This window comes from Cebidichthys violaceus, unplaced genomic scaffold (assembly GCF_023349555.1).
Source record: "Cebidichthys violaceus isolate CVI_PGR_0920_01 unplaced genomic scaffold, fCebVio1.0.p SCAF_9, whole genome shotgun sequence".
In the NCBI taxonomy this organism is placed as follows: domain Eukaryota; kingdom Metazoa; phylum Chordata; class Actinopteri; order Perciformes; family Stichaeidae; genus Cebidichthys; species Cebidichthys violaceus.
In genome coordinates, this window is record NW_027176975.1 from 2,079,048 (window position 1) to 2,098,371 (window position 19,324).

The 19,324-nt window shown below is 45.1% G+C and overlaps 1 protein-coding gene across 1 annotated transcript in view; it reads right to left on the minus strand.

Moving 5' to 3' along the window:
* Positions 1–2,507: 2,507 nt before the first annotated feature.
* The window catches only part of tjp2b (tight junction protein 2b (zona occludens 2)), a 52,220-nt gene continuing 35,403 nt past the window's right edge, over positions 2,508–19,324 (minus strand). Inside the window, exons 13-23 of the mRNA XM_068704243.1 lie at positions 16,261–16,480; positions 14,348–14,532; positions 13,498–13,593; positions 13,311–13,390; positions 11,192–11,402; positions 10,975–11,075; positions 10,000–10,218; positions 8,766–8,873; positions 6,122–6,631; positions 4,598–4,683; positions 2,508–3,224 (exon numbers count right to left, since the gene is read on the minus strand). Coding sequence (XP_068560344.1) covers positions 3,029–3,224; positions 4,598–4,683; positions 6,122–6,631; positions 8,766–8,873; positions 10,000–10,218; positions 10,975–11,075; positions 11,192–11,402; positions 13,311–13,390; positions 13,498–13,593; positions 14,348–14,532; positions 16,261–16,480 — 2,012 coding nt within the window. The 3' untranslated portion in view covers positions 2,508–3,028. The remainder of the gene's footprint in view (positions 3,225–4,597; positions 4,684–6,121; positions 6,632–8,765; positions 8,874–9,999; positions 10,219–10,974; positions 11,076–11,191; positions 11,403–13,310; positions 13,391–13,497; positions 13,594–14,347; positions 14,533–16,260; positions 16,481–19,324) is intronic.

Genomic DNA, 19,324 nt, shown 5'->3' on the forward strand with positions numbered 1-19,324 from the left:
TGTGCAACATGCCTCCACCACCTGCCATGTTGTATACTTTTGAATGTTTTGGTGGCATCTCGGCACACTGGACTTCACCACACCGCAGACTGTATGGTTTGTAGCTGCTGCGGTAGTGGGCCAATCGTACGTTGCATTAAATCGAGAAGAACGCTTGTGGTGATTGGCAGCGAGCAAAACCATCATTATATTTCTAGACCTGGGTATTAAAATGATCAAATGCAAGTATCGTACGAATGAAGAACATTTCAATACTACTTGATACTGGTTTATTTCGGTCGATACCTTAAAGGTTTCAAGTACCGATACCCAGTCCTATTCGGCGAGCTCATAAAAGATTTAGCTTTTGCTGTTTTCCCCGTCTTGTAGGCTTGTGTAGGGAAATGTCTCAGGACATTCTTCCTGTATACTTCAACGTCTGCGGTTTGTTTGGAATGATAATAGAAGATGTGTCTCAATTCAGAGCCTTCCTCCTTGGAAGGACGCAGTCCACAAAGGAGTCTTTCATGCAAGGCTGGATTGGCAAACGTAGCTAAAGGGGGCCACTTCCTGAAAGCTTCCCATTGTCAACTTGAGCTTATCTCATTGGAATTTGGTTTGGCAATATGTACCACGTAATCAAATGACACGATGAGGACCCTCACGTGGGTCCTGCTTTATTGACCTTGAGTTCTCAAAGAGCAAACCCGTACGCACTCCCAAATCGTCAAACACTGACGCTTAGTCAGTGACCCTCGCGGCACCAGGCAAGTAACTCCGACGTAAACCCATCCACGGTATTATTAGACAGTTAGAGCAGCTGACTCAGCATAAAGAGCAAGAACGGGAGGAAGTCGGGGTAGATGGGTCAAACAAACTGGGACTATCACCCAAGAGGCCGCTGTTCGTGTCACATGTGAAAGCAAGTAATCGTTGACTTATTTTACCTTACTCTCGTTACATGACTTAACTAACGCTGTGTACGTAAGTTACGTAACAAACACAACCACAATCTTTTCCTAATGTGTTGCGAAGAGGAGTTCCGTTTCAAGATCTAGGCACAACGCCCAATGGCCCCCTAGCAAGTTCATCCAGCCATACCTTCAGAGGACTAACCCCGCTCCTCTTATTCAGTCTTCACAGGAATCTGAAATGGGACACAGCTTTGAAAAGTCTTTTGTATTCTATATTCTTCTTATTGTCACATAAAGATCGTTTTTAAAGAAAGGCTCACATATATGTAGTTTCATTTAAAACAGCTGGACACTGTAGTTTTTAACAAACAGGAGGATATTGTGCATTTGTTGGGGACTATCTTCAGCAGCGGATGAATCCACTTTTAGTGTTAGTGTCTAGTCTCTAATCGTTTTGGACAACAAGTGATCTCTATGGCACTGAGGAACAAGACATGTCAGGTGTTGGATACTCGCACAATACATGTTAGTAGATACATTCGTTGCTGGTTGGGGTCTGCACATGGGATTTGCTGACAATAAGAAGAATATAGAATATCACCAACCTTATCACGTAACGTGGTTATTAGCACGGGCAGTGACAGCCACTATGGTTGAACAGACAGAAGAGGGCACCGACTGCAGAAACTTAACCAACAAAACATTCCAAGGCAAAAGACATTACGCCACCGGCCTCACAGTTAAGACTGGGAAACCATTTATGGCTGGGAGGTGCAGCAATGAACGCCGAGCATCAAAGACAGCGTCAATAAGAAAAATAAACCTTAAGGCCCGATCACGCCAGAGAGTGGCACGTCCTAGTAAACATTTCTGTGGAGGAGTTTAAACTTGCACACAGCCATTGAGCTCCAATAGCTTCTTTTGTTTTGGACGAAATATTTGGGCAGATTGACTTTGCCCCTTAGCAAAGCTAGTCCGCCAAGATTCCAATAAAAGTCATTCATTTTGCCACAGGATTTGGCTGTTTGTATTTCTGGGCATGACCGGACCTTCACTGATTACAACTTTCACCAACTCTAATCATCTCAATTTCTGTTGTCACTGGTTTTAGACCGATATTGTTCTTGATTGGGTTCTTAGAGGACAGACGGCGTTGGCTCTTTCTCACACACGGCAGATAGGACTGGCTGCAGGGTGTGTATTTCTTCGTGGGTGTGTTTTGTCACCGGCGGTGACAGCGGACAGTACAGTGTTTTGGGGACAGCATTGAGATTTTGGTGTCATTGGTTCCCTGGTTTCCCTTTAAGCTTGACAGCAGCAGAGGTTTTATTACGGCTGGGTGGCTGAGGGGCGGAGGAAAGACAACCCCAACCTCATGGGACTAAGAAAGTAAAAGGCACTTCAAAAAATTTTAACAAATTTCCGGTGTTACTAGATAGACTATATATAGAGATATAGATATACTGTATGTATACACAGGCATTTTCATATATGAAGGAATGCAAAGACAGAGTATAAACACTTGACTTTAAATACATTTTTATATATATATATATATATATATATATATATATATATATATATATATATATATATATATATATATACGCTGTATGTAATAATATATACGTAACATTTTTTGATCGTAGCTGGCAATATAGGAGCTTAAAAAAGAAGGGGGTGGATGTGATAAAGCGCATTGTGGTTTTTAGGTTTGTTGAGGTTTTTGTGAGGGCAAAACTCGTGGCAATAAGTTTCAGTCGCTGTGCACAAACTGAAGAGTTGCATAGGCAAGAAAAAACAAGTGGTTCATAATCACTCAGTTTGGACCATCAAAAGTGGTACATAAGAAAGAAACAATCAAATACAGCAGAAAAAGTAAAGTGAAGACAGTGTGTGCCTATCCAAACGGATAGTACAGATTGCTTTAACTTCCATGAGGCAAAAAATAAAAGTTTGTCCCCCCCCCCCCCCCTTCCTCAATATCAAAGAAGCGAGAGTCAGTTCAAAGTCAGCAGCTTGCTTGTGCAGGGCATGATGGAATGGCATGTGTGTAAATAGACTGCATATGCAGTGTATGTGTACATGTACGTCCAGGGAGGCCGAGGGCCGGCACGGCTGCCGTGTGCCGACCCCTACAGCTGGGTGTCCTGGTACTGGAAGGAGTTGGCAGTGTAGTATCCTGGCACTGTCTCCTCCTCCTCCTCCTCCTCCTCCTCCGCCTCCGCCTCCGCCTCCGCCTCCTCCGCCTCCTCCTCCTCTTCGTTGGGGTAGAAGGGACGTCCCTCCTTGGAGGTTGGAGGAGTCTGGGGTTCAGGACGGGAGCTGGAGCTGGAAGGACACGGACAAAACAAGTCGTGCCGAGTCATTCACCGCTTCAAGGTTTGTGGACTACCGTTTTGAAACCTTGAGTTTGGCGATTTCGTTGTCGCCATCTTGGATTACGGCTGTTGCCATACGGCTCGGATAGTGGCAGTGACCTGTCAATCACTGTAGCCCCGCCCCTAAAGCATCCCCTGCTTTATGGTCTGTTTGACTCTAAATGGAGCATAATGTACTAAATGAACATCATGCTGTATTGAAGAAGACTGTAAACTAGAGATTGAGACCATAAACTCATGTTTACAATGTTTACTGAGGGAATAAATCAAGAGAGAAGTAGAGTCATTTTAGACTAGACTTCTATACAATCAGAGGAGTCGCCCCCTGGTGGACACTAGAGAGAATGCAAGTTTTAAGACACTTCTGCATTGGCTTCACTCGATAGAACCGCCTGCTTTCAACTAACTCCACTGTAAATACATTCCTTGTCATTTCTGGATGGTCAGAGCAACTGACGTAATATAAAGAGACAGAAAGTTTGCTTATAAGAGGAGATATGTGGGGGGGGGGGGGGTATGGTGCAAGGAAACACAGGACTTACATTCAATGGCGGAAAAGTTGCTATTCCAGCATTGGCAACAACTGCGTACACTGTGAAGCAACCCCCCCCAAAAAAATCTAAAATTGATCTAAAATCAAGTCTGATGCTGCTAATAATAGTTTTTAGCTTCAGCCAAAGGAACAGCAGCTACTAGCTCACAGTGGCGGTTAGCTCACAGCGGCGGCTAGCTCACAGCAGCTCAAGGCTGCGGCTAGCAGAAGGCTAAACTATTAGCAACATTTTCTCTCTGTCTCTCTAATGGTTTAGCCTTCTGCTTGAGTTCGTCGTCCCCAAAGGGCTTTACAACCCTCTGGTTACCACTTGAAATACAATGAAGGCAAAACACATAATGCCTACCACAGCTTTACAGTTATAATGAAAAGCCTTTTTTGATACTATTTATGTGCTTTAATGTATTTACATTCTGTACATATCTCTCTTTAAAGCAGTTTTTATTGTTAGTGATGGCGTCTGCATTCAAATTGCCGGAAAAACGCCAATTACTGACTGATTTCTCTATCATAACAAAACAGGCCAGCTGCTCTTCTGTTGTATTTCTGTAGTAAACCACAGGTATTTCCATGTCAACCAGGAACGGAAATCTTAAGGATTACAACTGTAAAGATCTTATGTGTGTCTGTTACTAATGTCAGCTGAGTGGTGTTAGGTTGCGCTGTCAGTGACATCTTGTAAACTGGGAGGTTAGCAAACACACAACCATGCTGATGAACACACTCACAGCGGAGCTTGGAAACGGTCGTATGGCAGTAGGGAAGCCTACCCGATAGGCTGCGGACGACTGTGATCCAGCTTGGCTGTCTTCAGGGGAACGGCATAGATGTCTGGATGCTTCTGAGCAATTTCCAGCTGGGAACAAAGATTAGTTGGTTAAAGAGAAATAAATAAATAAAGACTTTATCCAAGACATAACGCAGTCTGTAAGGCAGAGTATCGTCATGACTTTTACTGAGCTCGTTCATGCTCCTCAGAAGATGAACCCTCCTTATTTTCAGCCGTATAGAAGCTTTCTACTTTTACCTCTTTGGGCCAAAATATCCATATTACCAATTAATCAATTGGTTAAAAAAACAGAACATAGTATATAGTAATAAAAACTCAAATATCTTGTGAGAAAGATCTTGCTAAAATGAGAGACACCGAAAAACACTGCAGCATATATCTCTACACATATAAACTCAACTTTAAAAGTCAGCATCACACAGTTTAAATCAGGGTCTTACATACAGGAGGGATGGGGTCTGGGGCACACACATATATATATATATATATATATATGGGTGTTGGGGAGTAGTACTGTATATGTGAAAAATGTTCTATAGAGCCTTTATTGTCTCCCATGGGAGCTGTGTGAAGTCTGATACATGTCTTCAAGTGAAGTCACTTGAGTCAGCATTTAAGAGTGAAAACAATCTATCAAGGATCTTGTGCATACAAGTAAATATGTTGTGACCAGGCTGAACCAGGTCTGAAAAGTGGAGCCAGTGCGGAAGTTCCTTACACTTGCGTTCTCTCTAGTGTCCACCAGGGGGCGACTCCTCTGGTTGTATAGAAGTCTAGTCTAAAATGACTCTACTTCTCTCTTGATTTATTCCCTCAGTAAACATTGTAAACATGAGTTTATGGTCTCAATCTCTAGTTTACAGTCTTCTTTAATACAGCATGATGTTCATTTAGTACATTATGCTCCATTTAGAGTCAAACACACCATAAAGCAGGGGATGATTTAGGGGTGGGGCTACACGCTGATTGACAGGTCTCTACCACGGCGTTTCAACGGTCTGCGTGTTGTTCCAGGTTTTGTCTAAGAACTTTAACCCTTTCACAGTGTGTTTTCTGTTTTAAAAATGTCTTATTCAGCTTTCAGTGGTGAGCACTTGAATGGTGATGGCCAAAATGCCGAACACGAGGCTTCGAAAACCGTAGTCCACCAACCACACGGTGGATGCCTCCGCTTCTTATAAGCTGTTTCTGGTTGTGCTGGATGTCTAATATCTCGTATCAATTATATCCTCTTTTTGGGGCTTTTTGGGACTCTTTTGATGAAATCTTTAATAACGCGCCACCTCAACGTTTAATCATATAACATGTGTGCTCAAGACCGAATCCCTCCAGATGTGATGTCCTATCAAGCCACTGGTGCAACAAGGTACGAAAGAAATACTGTGACTGGCTGAGAGAGTAATGTTTCATCACCAGTGAACTGATCTAACAGCCTGCCTTCAGTTGTGCGTAATACACCTCGTGATACTACAGGCGACCAACAGGAACACTGAGCTATGCCCACCCTGGCGTTCTGCGCCTCCTGCAGTTCCAGCAACCTCTGGGCTCGGGCGAAGTGGTCCATCTTCTCGAAGGCCTTGATCTTCCCCAGGAAGGACCTCAAGGACGGATCGTCCACAGGGTTGTCCCTCACCACCTCCTGCTGCTGCTGCTGCTTACAGGCTGCCACGGTTGCACCGGGCAGAGCCGCAGGCGAGCGAACCACAGCTTCCGCCGCGGTCCCACAACTGCCGGGCTTGGGCGCGGCGGGGGGTTGGGGCGCTCCCGGGGGCCACAGTTTGCCGCAGGGGCTGAAGTGGTGAGCCGGCGACAGGGGCGACGGGGCCAAGGAAGCGGCGGAAGAACGGGAGATGAGGGGCGGAGGGTCGTTGTTGCTGCTGGCGGGGCTGCTGCTGGAGGGGGAGTCGTAACTTCGGCTGGAGCTGGGGGGCGGGGGGTGGTGCTGACGGTGGTGATGGTGCGGGTTGGCGGAGCCCGGCACGAGGATCGGATCGTCCCTCAGAGACAGTTTGACCTGACCAAGAAGGGGAAGCGTTAGAGCCAGAACAGATGGTGGTACTCACAGTCAAACTAAGGAAAAACTCCATACCGAGGCTATAATCTCTGAAACAACTACAACCGCCTCAGCTTTGATGGCTCTCTCTGGGTTTACTGCAGCAGATAGTCTCCTATGAGCCGCAAAACTAAACCTGGAAAAAATGGCTGAAACGAACGAATGGATAGAGGAATTATCTGCCACTGTTGGTGCTAGAGAGACAGCAAGACTGGATGGTTAGTGCACTGAAGCTTAGTTTATACTGGCCATAGTGAAGCTGGCGCGAGGCTTGGTCACGCACCTCTGAAATTTTTGTAATTTGACACGTGCACGATCATGTGACTGTCACAAATAGTTCACTGATAAGTATATAGGTATTATAAAAAGAAGGTCAATTCACTTTTAAATGCCGCCAACTGAAGGTCCCTCCGTCTCCCGGAACGTTACGAAAACATCCCACAAACTAATGATAAATGTTACCTTTAAGTTCTTGCAGGAGAAAAGGACTAACACAATGATTTCGGTTTTTGGTTCTTCCTGGACAAAACCATTCAGTAAAAATGTTACATACTTTTCACACAATTTAGACAAATCAAGGAACACTGCTGGATCTAGTAGACCGGTACATCAAACAACACTGGATCAGATTTTAAGCTACACTTCAAACATTGGCTATAAGAGAGGACGGTTGAACACCACTGCTACAGACAAGCCAACCACCGTGTACCAATAACTGAGGGGAATTCTGGGTACCCATCTGGTCCAACGAGCTGACGGCGGAGGACTCGGAACCGCAGCGAGAGTGGTTCCTCCACATCAGGCCGTTCCTCAAAGGGAAGGCCAGTTTGCTCCTTTCAGTGGAGGTAAAGAGCTGCCAGGGCGCATGTGGAGGACAGGGTCAGAGTTGCTGTATGTTGTTATACCAACTTTGATTAACATATAACAAAACACTGTTCTTATGTCAAATGGAGGAGGGGAGGATGTTGGACTCTTACATACTTTTTCAGATAGACACCCCACCAAAAAATGTTCTGCCTTGTTATATGCACAGTTGACATACTGATCGGTGATCGCAGCTTAATAGCACTGTGAGTGTGAGAGTGAGTGTGAGTGTGAGAGAGAGAGAGTGAGTGTAAGAGTGATAGAGAGAGAGAGAGAAGGAGAGTGTGTGAGTGAGTGAGAGAGTGAGTGTGAGTGTGAGAGTGAGTGTGAGTGAGAGTGAGTGCGAGAGAGAGAGTGAGTGAGAGAGTGAGTGAGAGTGAGAGAGAGAGTGAGTGAGTGAGAGAGTGAGAGAGAGAGTGAGTGTGAGAGTGAGTGAGTGAGAGAGAGAGAGAGTGTGAGAGTGAGAGTGAGAGAGAGAGTGAGTGAGTGAGTGAGTGAGTGAGTGAGTGAGTGAGTGAGTGAGTGAGTGAGTGTGTGAGAGAGAGTGTGTGAGTGAGTGTGAGTGTGAGAGAGACAGTGAGCAAGTGAGAGATAAAAACGGCCAATTTGATATGCTTGCGTAGTGGCGTTAGTTAACTATGTACGTTACGTAACAAAAGGAAGTTAAAATAATGAAAAGAGTTGTCTTGGACAGCAACAGAGATCTCCTGGGTGAAAGTCCTGAGTTTGTTTGATCTAACCATCTAGCCCGACCTCCTCAGTGGGTTTGTCACTATGAGCAACGTTGCTTTAAAAACGATGATTGCCATCCAACATATAACTGTCAGTAGGAAAGAGGACAGTAGAAATGTCCTCTACAGATGGAGACGACGTAGATGATGGAGATGAACTACAGTGAAACGTTCTGGTATTTTCCTTTCCTCAGTGATTTTTGTTGTAGTTCATCCTGGACTCGAACAACGGTCCGGCACAGACTTTACTGAATTATCCTGGACGACTAGGACCTCATCTCGATATTACTTTCATCATTGACTCATCTATTGACTATTCGTCTGATTAATCCATTCATTGTTCACTGCATGAATGCACATCTTCTCAGGCCCAACAGTCCAAAACCCAAACGTATCCACATGAATTTAATTATAAATGTAGTGGGGTTTAGATTGCTAAAGGACACAGACCCAGTGTTTCCAGATGACTACTGTACAGATGTACTGTATGTGTCCCTCACCTTGCTGTCTGCTGAGAAGACAGGTGGAGGGCTGGACCTGTTGAGGACTTCACGGCTGCTGATTTTCCTCATGCGACTCCTGATGTCTGGACTGTACCTGCGCAAGATCTACACCCACACACACACACACACACACTTAATAGGGTTGCGCCTCTCAGGGCGTCCGCAGTTTATTATTTTTGCGTTCTGATGCATTATTATGCATTACTGAAGTAAATGCAACACATCGATAGACACGGACTTTGAAGATTGCGTCACCTTGTTTCATAGTAAACTACACAACAGCTGTGCAGAAGCTACTGATGGCTGGACTGTGCAGTCACTTGCAGGCATGAAGCTGCAATCTCCCGTCTGCACTACAGAGGGCAGCACCGCACTGAGAGTGAGACAGTGTGTTCAACAAAGCTGTCATTTACAACACATGCATACCATAATACGTTAGATGAGGTTTACTACCGTACGTTAATGATTCCTTCTACTTCTACTATATTGTCCTCCGTTGCATTTATCCGACAGACGTTGTGACTTACTTAGCAAGTTTTCATATCTTGCACGCACGGCATTATGTAACGTTTTGTGCTCCAAGTGCAACTTCACGATTGTCTTCTAGGAACGACTGTCCGGACGATCGCAGCTTTGATTCCAGTCGCGTGAGTCACCGCCTCTGTGACGCCAGCGCTTGTGCCATTTATAACGCCGGTAAACACCTCTGCTTTTAGACGGCGGTTAGGCGACACCAGTAGAACTGAGGCTGGGCGGTGTGGCCTCAAATGTACACCGCGGTATCATGTATATCAAGGTAGAGCACCGGTATGACGGCGTAATGTCATCTCTTCCCGAAGTCAGTGTAGACGGTCACAAATGTACTTTGTTATTGTCATCTGTAGTTATTTGCAGAAAACCCACAATTTAAAGGAATGGGATTAATAAAGATTTTTTTCATATTCAAAAATACACACTTGCATAAAATGTTTTGACTGTCAAAACTCATACCGGTGTACTTTCTATACCTTTTATAACTTCCGCCCCTAATTAAAACCTATGCTAAGTGAGGTACAAGTACCTCAATATTTTACTACAATACTTGGTGATTATACTTAATTTCCACTACTGCCCACAGGTCAGTATAAACATATTAATGAACCGTGTTCAGTAGCATGGAAGTCACCCCCTGAATGAATAAAAGCGTGTGTGTGTGTGTGTGTGTGTGTGTGTGTGTGTGTGCGTGACTGACCTCCTCGGCCGTGACGGGCTCCGACGAGCGGCTGATGGCGGAGATGTGCACCATCTCCGCGTCGGGCTCGTTGTCGGTGTAGGCGCCGCCCTCGTCGGCGGTGTCGTCGAGGTCGGAGGTCAGCCGGCTGTCCATGCTGAGGTAGTCGGCGGACATGGCGGACAGGAAGGACAGGCGCTCCACGTCCTGGCAGTCCAGATCACTCTCTACTCCCTCCGGCTAGAAGAGACACATGATGGATCTTGGGTGTACAGGAAGGAAGGATGGACAGACGGATAGCACAAGAACAAGAGAGAAGAAAGAAAGACAAACAGAGCCGAGCTGTAGAGCACTACTGGTAGGAAGTAGGAAGACACACAGTGAGCATGCTCAGAGCGCACGCACGGGTGGCTGCTACGACGGCTACGGGACGACAGACGGGCAGTCAGTCCACTACAGACTATAATACAGGAATAAAGACTAAGGCAGTCTAATACAACAGTCCAACCAGTGACCCCTCAGGTTTAACCCCTCATGCAGCTGATTTAAAATGATTGTCACAGCCTGGGTAGTTCTGTCCATCGTTCCTATCAAAGTGTGAGAACATTTCAGTCACCGGTGTCTTTGCTGAGAGCTGGAGTCGAAGTGGCTCTGCTAGACCTGATAACACTTTTGAGATCTACAATCTACCTAAATGTGCCACAATGGGAAGAAACAGTTAAACAGTATATTTGGATGCCAAAGTGTAAAAGCTGAGCACCAAACGTCGAGTGCCATCTAGTCCCCATTATGTCAGAGACAACAGCAGACATCTCGACGGCTGAGATAACAAAAAATAGGCAACTCACGTCAAAAAGATGTAGATGAATCAACTACATCAAGGACCCTGGTTATCCCTGACGGAAGCCTGTGAAATCAACGTGTGTGTGTGTGTGTGTATGTGTGTGTGTGTGTGTGTGTGTGTGTGTGTGTGTGTGTGTGTGTGTGTGTATTTACCTTGCCGTCAGAAACCCACACGGCCTGCATCTGCTGCTCTCTGATGGAGTCTTTGACGCCGCCGTACCAGGCGTCGTTGGCCGAGTTCAGATCAACGGTGGCTGGATGAGAAAACCATCAAACATCAAGCGGACGCACTCAAATGAACGGCAAACGTGTATATTCGGTGTGTGTCTCACACCCGGACTGGATGTCCGTACGTGTGCGTGGACCGTACCAGTGAATAAGTGCGAGCAGGTCTTCCTCAGTTTCACGGCCTGTTCGTAGAGCTTGCGGGCGCTGCGGTTGGAGTTGGGGACGATCCTCTGTCTCATGGCCTTGATGCCGTGCTTGCTGTCTGGGTTGAAGAAGATGACGATGGGGTACCACTGGGTGTAGTTCAGGGTGTCCACCGCCTTGGGCGTCACGTCCAGCAGGGCGTGCTTGTCCTGAGTGGCATGGGGAACAGAGACACAAGATAACGGTGAAACAAATCTGCCGACGTGGTTTTGGTGCGAAAGGCTGTATCACAAAAAGGGACTTTTCTTGATCTTAAGGCCTACAGCCTTACTGTGTCGGGTATGACCAGGAGCTTCTGGTGGCTAACGACTAAACTTAGTCAAGACATCATCTTTATGACTCTCCTCTACCGTTACGTTACCCGACGGCAGTCATGTTACCGTTCAATTGTCGAGCGAATTTTGAGCAAACTTTCGAAAAGTCGCACAAAAAGCAAACGCATCCATCAACTAGTACGCTAAGCACAGTTTCGTCAGAAGTCGGCAGCATGAGCTACGGTTTTACGCGGGAACTGCAGGTTCTGAATTCACAATGGTCCAAAATAAATACCCCATTGGATCAAAAGTCCATTTGTCCCGACAGCCCATTGTCATATAAAAACAAATTGTTCCAAAGGGGGAAGTGAAGTTAAGACTGCAGGTGAAAAATTGGAATAAACTACCGTAGAATGTTAGAATGAGGTAAGCACCCACACTGCTGTGATGGTAATAAATGAAACGTTTAACAAGAGATGCTGCCTTCAGATCAGGGGACGAGGCAGCATGACTCAACAGCAGACATCTTTAATATCTCACTGAAGCAGGTTGCGGTTCCCACAGGCCTCCGGGCAGCCAGAGTCATCACAGCTCCCAAGAAGTCAGCTGTATCCCGCTAAACTGACCTATGTTGTCATGAAGTGCTTCGAGCGGTTAGTGCCACCTCAAAGCCAGCCAGCCAGCCCCCCCCCCCCCCCCCCCCCCCCCCCCCCACACACCTTATTACACCCAAATATTGCAATATCTTTCTCCCTCCATACTTCCCTTTACACCAGCTAGCACAGCAGCTAGCCTGGAGGTTCTACTGCCAAGTAGAGCCGTATCCCCGATCCTTCAATGTAAATTATTCAACATGCTTTCTTTAACCGCATCAATATCTTTTACAAACCAAGAGCTCGGAGCACAAGCAGTCTGGCTTCAAGTAACACTGCATGATTGGTTCATGCTCAGATTAGCTTGTCACTTCCTTTTCATGATGCTTTTGTCATTCACAGCTGCTGAGGGGATCTTGGATTAGAACACTATCTCTCTTTCTTACTCTCAGTAATAAATTATCCAAATGGGAGAGGGGAGGGGCTGAGGTTCTACCTGGAACCATTTCCCTCGGTTTTTCGAGGTTTCTTGGCAAGACGAAGGGTTCCATTGAGAACCATTTCTCATCAGAACAACCCTTTTTTGGAAGAAAGACATCCTCCCAGACCACACACCCCAAAAACTGTGTTTTTGGTAGAACCCCTTGGGTGGACTCTATGAAACCATTTAAATATTAAGGGTACCGGGTAGAACCCCGTGGGTGGGTTCTTCTTAGCACCATTAGAAGGTGGAAAGGTTCTAGATACAAACTCCAAAGAGGGTTCTGGGGTGGAACCATTACACCATAGAAGGGTTCTCTGTAGAACCTCTCAACGGGGGTTCTAGGTGGCACCTTTCAGAAATGCTTCTGGGTATAACCCTGTGAAAGGGTTCCAGCTGGAACCTTTACAAAAGGTTCTACCAGGAACCAAAAAGGGTTTTCTTACGGGGAAGAAGCCGAGGAACCCTATATGGTTCTAGGTAACACCTTTATTTTATATCCTGTACTCTTAAGTCTCTTGCAAAAAAGTTCTTAAGACTTATAATAGAAAATACAATAAAAGTGCCTCTTAAAAGTTAACCTCAGAGGTTGGTTATGGTAAATTGCAGGTATTTAAAATTTACAATTTTAGGGATACAGACTGATAAAATGGAATAGTTCTTTCCCCAAAAATTAACATATTGGACATGACATAGACTGAAATTGTGAGAGTGTGAGAGATCGGGCACCTGCTCGATGATTTGTCGGATGGTGTTCAGGCGAACCACTCCCGAGGACTTCTCAGACCCAGCATCCTTCGGCTCAGTTTCTAACATAAGAACAGAGAAGAGGTTATTAAGAAGCAGCAGTGGGACATCTATTCACTGGGGAAGGAAGACTTTCACACACAAAACACATGAGCAGAAAGAGACTCACTGGCAACAACAAACAGGTCGGGCATCTCGGAGGCCAGTTTCTCATTGGCAGCGTCGGCGATGGGGCCGAACAGCACCACAGGACGCCGGAAACCAGCTGCAATGACATACTGTTAATAACAACGCCGCTCAGTTTCAAAACTTTACCTCAACTACACTCTGATGGCCAGTTGTGGAGACCCGTTGACACCCAAACACAGACATACACACGAAAACGATGACGGTCGAGCCTATGGACAACTATATTGCAATATACAATCCACCTACGTGATCTAGATGGTCCCTATTTCTAGATCTCAAAAGAGCATTTGTTTTTTCAGTCAGAGCCTGAAGGGGGAAAGAGATTTAGAGGCTGTCTCACATCAGAACTCTGAGACTGGACGATGGACTGTGACTGGACTTTTAAACTGTTCACAGCGTGTCTGCACACTCCAAATAGAGACAAACTAATTGGTTTTTCTCAGTCTTTCTTACAACAAAACGGGAGCACCAAACAAAATGTAACAAATAACTTGATGACAAATCACATATATAACTATTTTAGATCTCTGCCGTGCTTAAACCTGAGGGGAGATCATCCGTTCGGTTTTGTGCGTGCGTGCTTTTCTCTATCTGTCTGTCTGTCCATGGCTAATCTTGCAGACTACTGATCCAATCAGTGTAATATTTTTTGGTGCTCATTTATGACTGTATGCTCAAGGACCTCTCGTGGTTGCGGTTATGCACGCTTTTTGAAAAAACTATTTTATTGACTGTTTTATATCGTCAGTGACTGCTGATTCTTCGCTACTCTCACCCGGCCGGCTGGTTTCCCAGTATGTACACAAACCGAGATTCAGACGATCGCCCACCTTCTCGGAGCACCACTCGCTCGTACGCTGGGAAGCGCGTGGCCAGTGTCTGACTGCTCAGGTTCTCTCTGCTCTTCCTCAGGTCCTTCCTCTTCAAAGAACGTTGGCCTCGCAACCGCCAGAAGTCCGCTCGATCGCCCGCAACAGCTTTATGAGAGCTCTGGACACTGGCCATCTGCTCCGCTCTGACGGGGAGGACAAATACAACTGTCACTGATCCATTAATTGTTCACGGATCACAGATCGACAACGATCTGTTACACCACTAATTGAGACCATAAACTCATGTTTACAATGTTTGCTGAGGGAATAAATCAAGAGAGAAGTAGAGTCATTTTAGACTAGACTTCTATACAACCAGAGGAGTCGCCCCCCTGATGGTCAGTTGAGAGAGTGCAAGTTTAGAGTACTTCCACGTTGACTCGAGGTTGCCGCCTGGTTAGCCATATCATTACCTTGGCGACGTGTTCCCTACATCTTGCCCAATGTAAGCTAGAATCGGCTAGGATGTCTTTGATTGTGGAAAACTTTGCTTCATGCCTTTTAGATAAATGCTACGGACATAAACTCTACCTACTTAGCTATTAATTGAACAAATTCTGGGCATTTTATAGTACACACTGATTTCCCCCAGAGTGAATGTGTGGTGTAATTAAAACAGACAAGACTCATACCGAAGCATACCACTGGGACATGAGTCGTCTCATGCCAGTGATTTACTCAGCCTCGGGGCTCCGGACCTGTAATCACAGAAACCCTCCCGGGACAGTGAGAGTAATGGTACTGCAGTGCAGCAGCGCTGTGCCTCTTTCTTCCCAATGTTGTGCCATTGATAGAAGTTGTGTTAATGAGAGAGATTCAGAGGACACTGTTCACAGTTTAATCCACTCTTTGTGGATTTGTGTTATACACGCATACATATAGTATCTTCATATGATTGAGGTTCTTTATGCAAGGACCTGAGCACTGTGATAGTGACTTTCTTTTATATTTGGTTTGCTGCTATGTGTAAGATCTGGCCAGGATCAACAGAATGTAAAGAGGTTACAGTGTTGACGTTATGTCAAAGACGTGTATGCATTGCGTTGCAAAGATATCTGCTGACTTGATAATGCTAACCAGCTATCCTCGGTCCGTCCTGTCCTGTAATACCACTTGTACCTCGAGAGGCGATAGTGAGTCACCGTAGCGTTTGAAAGACGAAGAAGTAGAACTGCCCCGAGGGCTTGTCAATCACGTTGGAGATACAGGGTCCGTGTACGTTTTGATAGTTCGTTAGTTTTATTAAATCCTAAGGGAAAAGACCAGTTAGCAGTTAGCTGTTAGTTTGAATTCAGCCAGCGTAAACCACGGCGCCGGGGGTCTGATCCCGGACCGCCACGACTCGGCAAACTTTCTGTTGCTGCCATTACAAAAGGTTAGACCCAGAGCTCCACCTAACCCGCTGGGAGTCCTGGCGTTGTAGTTTACTTGCTGAAGGCAAGTTTCTGCAGCTTTGCTAACTGAAGGATTCTTCTCCGTAGCGACCCACTCTCCTGCAGGTAAAATAGTGTCTGGCAGCAGGAAGGAAGAAACACAAATACGAGGTGTTTCCTGCCACTTTGGATTTAGTCCAACAAACTATCAAAGACTACGTGGACCGAGCAGACTCTGGTTAGTGTTACAGCAAACACACTAACGTCAACTATAGGCCGACACCACACGTGAAGATTATAAGAGAATAGTGTTATTTTGAGTTTCAGCAGTTTGATACCGTCGGCCCGGGGGCTTTAAAACCCACCATGACCTCATGCTGGGATGGTGATGATGGTGGGCGGCTGTGGCTCAGCGATAGAGCAAGTCGTCTTCCAATCGAAGGACACACCTTCAGAGTTTTTGTAGTCTCCATAAAAAAGGGCCGACTGAAGGCCTACCTGCTCTTGTTGGGGATGATGCCCTTCTCCAGCAGCTGCTTGTCTTTGCCAACACGGATCGCCAGCCAGTTGCCGAGCTTGCCGTCGTAGAGGGTGTCCACCACCTTGAAGATGTCCCCCCGGCTGAAGGCCAGGCTCTGAGGAGTCTCTTTCTCGTACTCAAAGTGGGTCCGGATGAAGAAGGAGTCTCCGCGCCCGGACACCAAGATGTCATTGTAGACTAGACAAACCAAAAAAGAGAAGCAGGTGTTACAAGGAGCGAGAGAAAGCTGGATGTAAGAGCAGAGGCGAGCAGGGCAGTAATAGAGGAGTAGAATGCCTAAACTAAATAAACTGAGTATATTAGACCCGTGTGAGGAATTTGGATATATATTTATGTAATATGAATTACACTGTTGAACTGCCAGAATGCTTTGAAGGTAGAGAGACACCATATTGTTGAAGTATCACACTTATGAAACAGTCTTAATGTAATACTGATGCCTCTATATGACCCACATAAGTAAACAGAACCATCAGCGGATAGATGCCTGAAGCGCCGCCACTTTTGTCCACAGGGACCGCCAAAATCAACACGAAATGAAAGTTCCTCGTAGTAGCTTTAATGGAAAATTGGAAGTCCAATAATGTTAATACAATCCAGTGAGAGGACCACTTACAGTAAATAATAAGTAATAATAAATTCCACTAGAATTTCAGTCCAGTGTCCGTCCCTCTTCGCTCTGCTTTGCTATATTTGACGTTGAACAGAGTGTCTCCTTTGGTGGTTGAGGGGATGCACCCAAAACTCCTGTCTGTAGGCCCCAGCACAACAAAGTACAGGTACAATTTCCCTGATAAGTTGACCCTGAAGTTGCATTCCTTATTTCTGCAATACTTAAAATCAATGATTCCTTTGATGGCATTAGGCCACCAAAGGCCTTGTCCCTAAGATGATCAAATTCCAGAGCATAGGCTTCGTGACATAGACTGTGCCTCTTTGACTATTATTTGTGATAATATTAAAGATGCTTTGTGAACATCTAAATCTTATTTTTTTGTATACTTCACAAATGAATGGAAATGAAAGCCTCGGGCTCAATAGAGCTAGCACGTGGACCTTTGAGCTCGGACTACTTTGTTACACGCGCTGTTCTTCAAAAGGTCAAGGATGAACCCTCCCTGCACAAATTTCCAGTCTCATTTGCACAATCAAAACGAAATGCACACACTTGTCTGACTGTTGCATGGAAATAAACTCCACGGCCTGCTCCAGGCTCCCTGATTTGACGTGCGTGGTCCGACAAAGCGCTGACCCAAAAGGACCAACAGAGGCAACAGTCACACTGACTACAATCCACTGCTGCCGAGGCTGGCTGGCTGCATACGAGGCTTCACACACACACACACACACACACACACACACACACACACACACACACACACACACTGTAGTCTCAGCTGCAGCATATATTCAGTCTACTTTTATCTCACACTGATAACATACATAAAACAAAGGGTTCCCCTAGCATAACCTCCTTCTAGTTTAAGGACACTCCCAAATTTAAATTCATTATGCAGCGTTTCCCTTGGGTTGTCTGCTATGGGCTTGTGGGTAGGCCGGTGTGTGTGTGTGTGTGTGTGTGTGTGTGTGTGTGTGTGTGTGTGTGTGTGTGTAATAACACCACACCATATTCCATTCTCAAATTTAACAATTTAAAGTTTCTTTAAATATTTATCAGTTACTTTTTCCAAACGTTTAACTGTCACTTTTCAAAATTGAACCACGTCAGCATAAATTAGATCTACCACACAGCACGGATTTTTAAAAATGAATCTGAATCTAAAGCTGTTTTCATTAAAGCATTATGACTGGTGTGTTGAAAATACAATACATGTTCACCATTACCTGTGGTGCTATTTATCGTTGTAGATTAAACGGCGCTCTGGGTATTTTGAATGTATTTTTGATTTCGGTGCATTGCATGCCAAATGAATCAGATCAACACAGAGCCAGAAGTGCCTCCTAAGCCACCATATGACCGGTTGCTGACAAACAATGTGGCATTTAAAAGGCCATTTATTTTTGAAAGTAGTCTGGTGCGGTGCCCTCTCCACGTGAAACTCACCGGACTCCACATGTTACATGACTTCCAGCAAACTTCACAAAGAACAATGAGGACAGAACAGCATCACTGATCCGTTTGAACCGAACAGTCTCTGGTTTAGCTCATCTAAGAGCACGAAAACACAGAATCCGTCAGCGTGTTAGCGCGTCGTTCTCTACCGTGAGGTTGTAACCGGTACTGACAAAGCTACAATCACTTCACTTGTTCATGTTTTCTTGTTTATTGTAATTCCATCACCAAGGCCTCTGAAACTACTCAGTTTTAAACTATAGATGTACAAAATCTGGTTGCACAATTAAATAGTACAAAAATTAATAATTTCACATTTTTGCCGAGAGTTAGATAAAACTATTGATGCCCCTCCCATTAGTGTACAGTAAACATGAAAACTCTTTGCCTCCACCAAAACCAAAGTATAAAAAGCACATATTGTGGTTATGTGCTAGACTATTTCTTAGCCAGGAGCAGTAACTTCCTGGACTCGTATCATCCCTGTAAAGTTGCCAGACTCCATAGAGACTCCAGGAATTGACTGGGCAAGAAAAAAATAAAAATCCACAAGCTTCATACATACTTGCAGAAAGCTTTTCTTGTCAGTTGTCAGTTAGGTGTAAATATTCATAAGAACTTGTGTTTCTTTTGTCCTGGGTCCTGTTTTATTTACAGTGTATATCCTTTCCTTTTTGGAAGATAACTAGTACTTTTAAAAGGTATATCTTATCACAGCTATGCAGATGATATTCAATTGTACATCCAACTTAAACCTCAGACACTCAGAGTTGCTACTGGAGTTGCTAGACCAATGCTACCTGATCCTGAACCTTTATTCTTATCTTGTAATTGGGACCACGGTTGTTTGTTTTGAGTGCGTTGTTTGTCTTGTATCTTATTGTCTTGCTGCAAAAACTAATTGCCCTTCGGGGACAAACAAAGCAAAATGTCAGCAATAAGGTAAT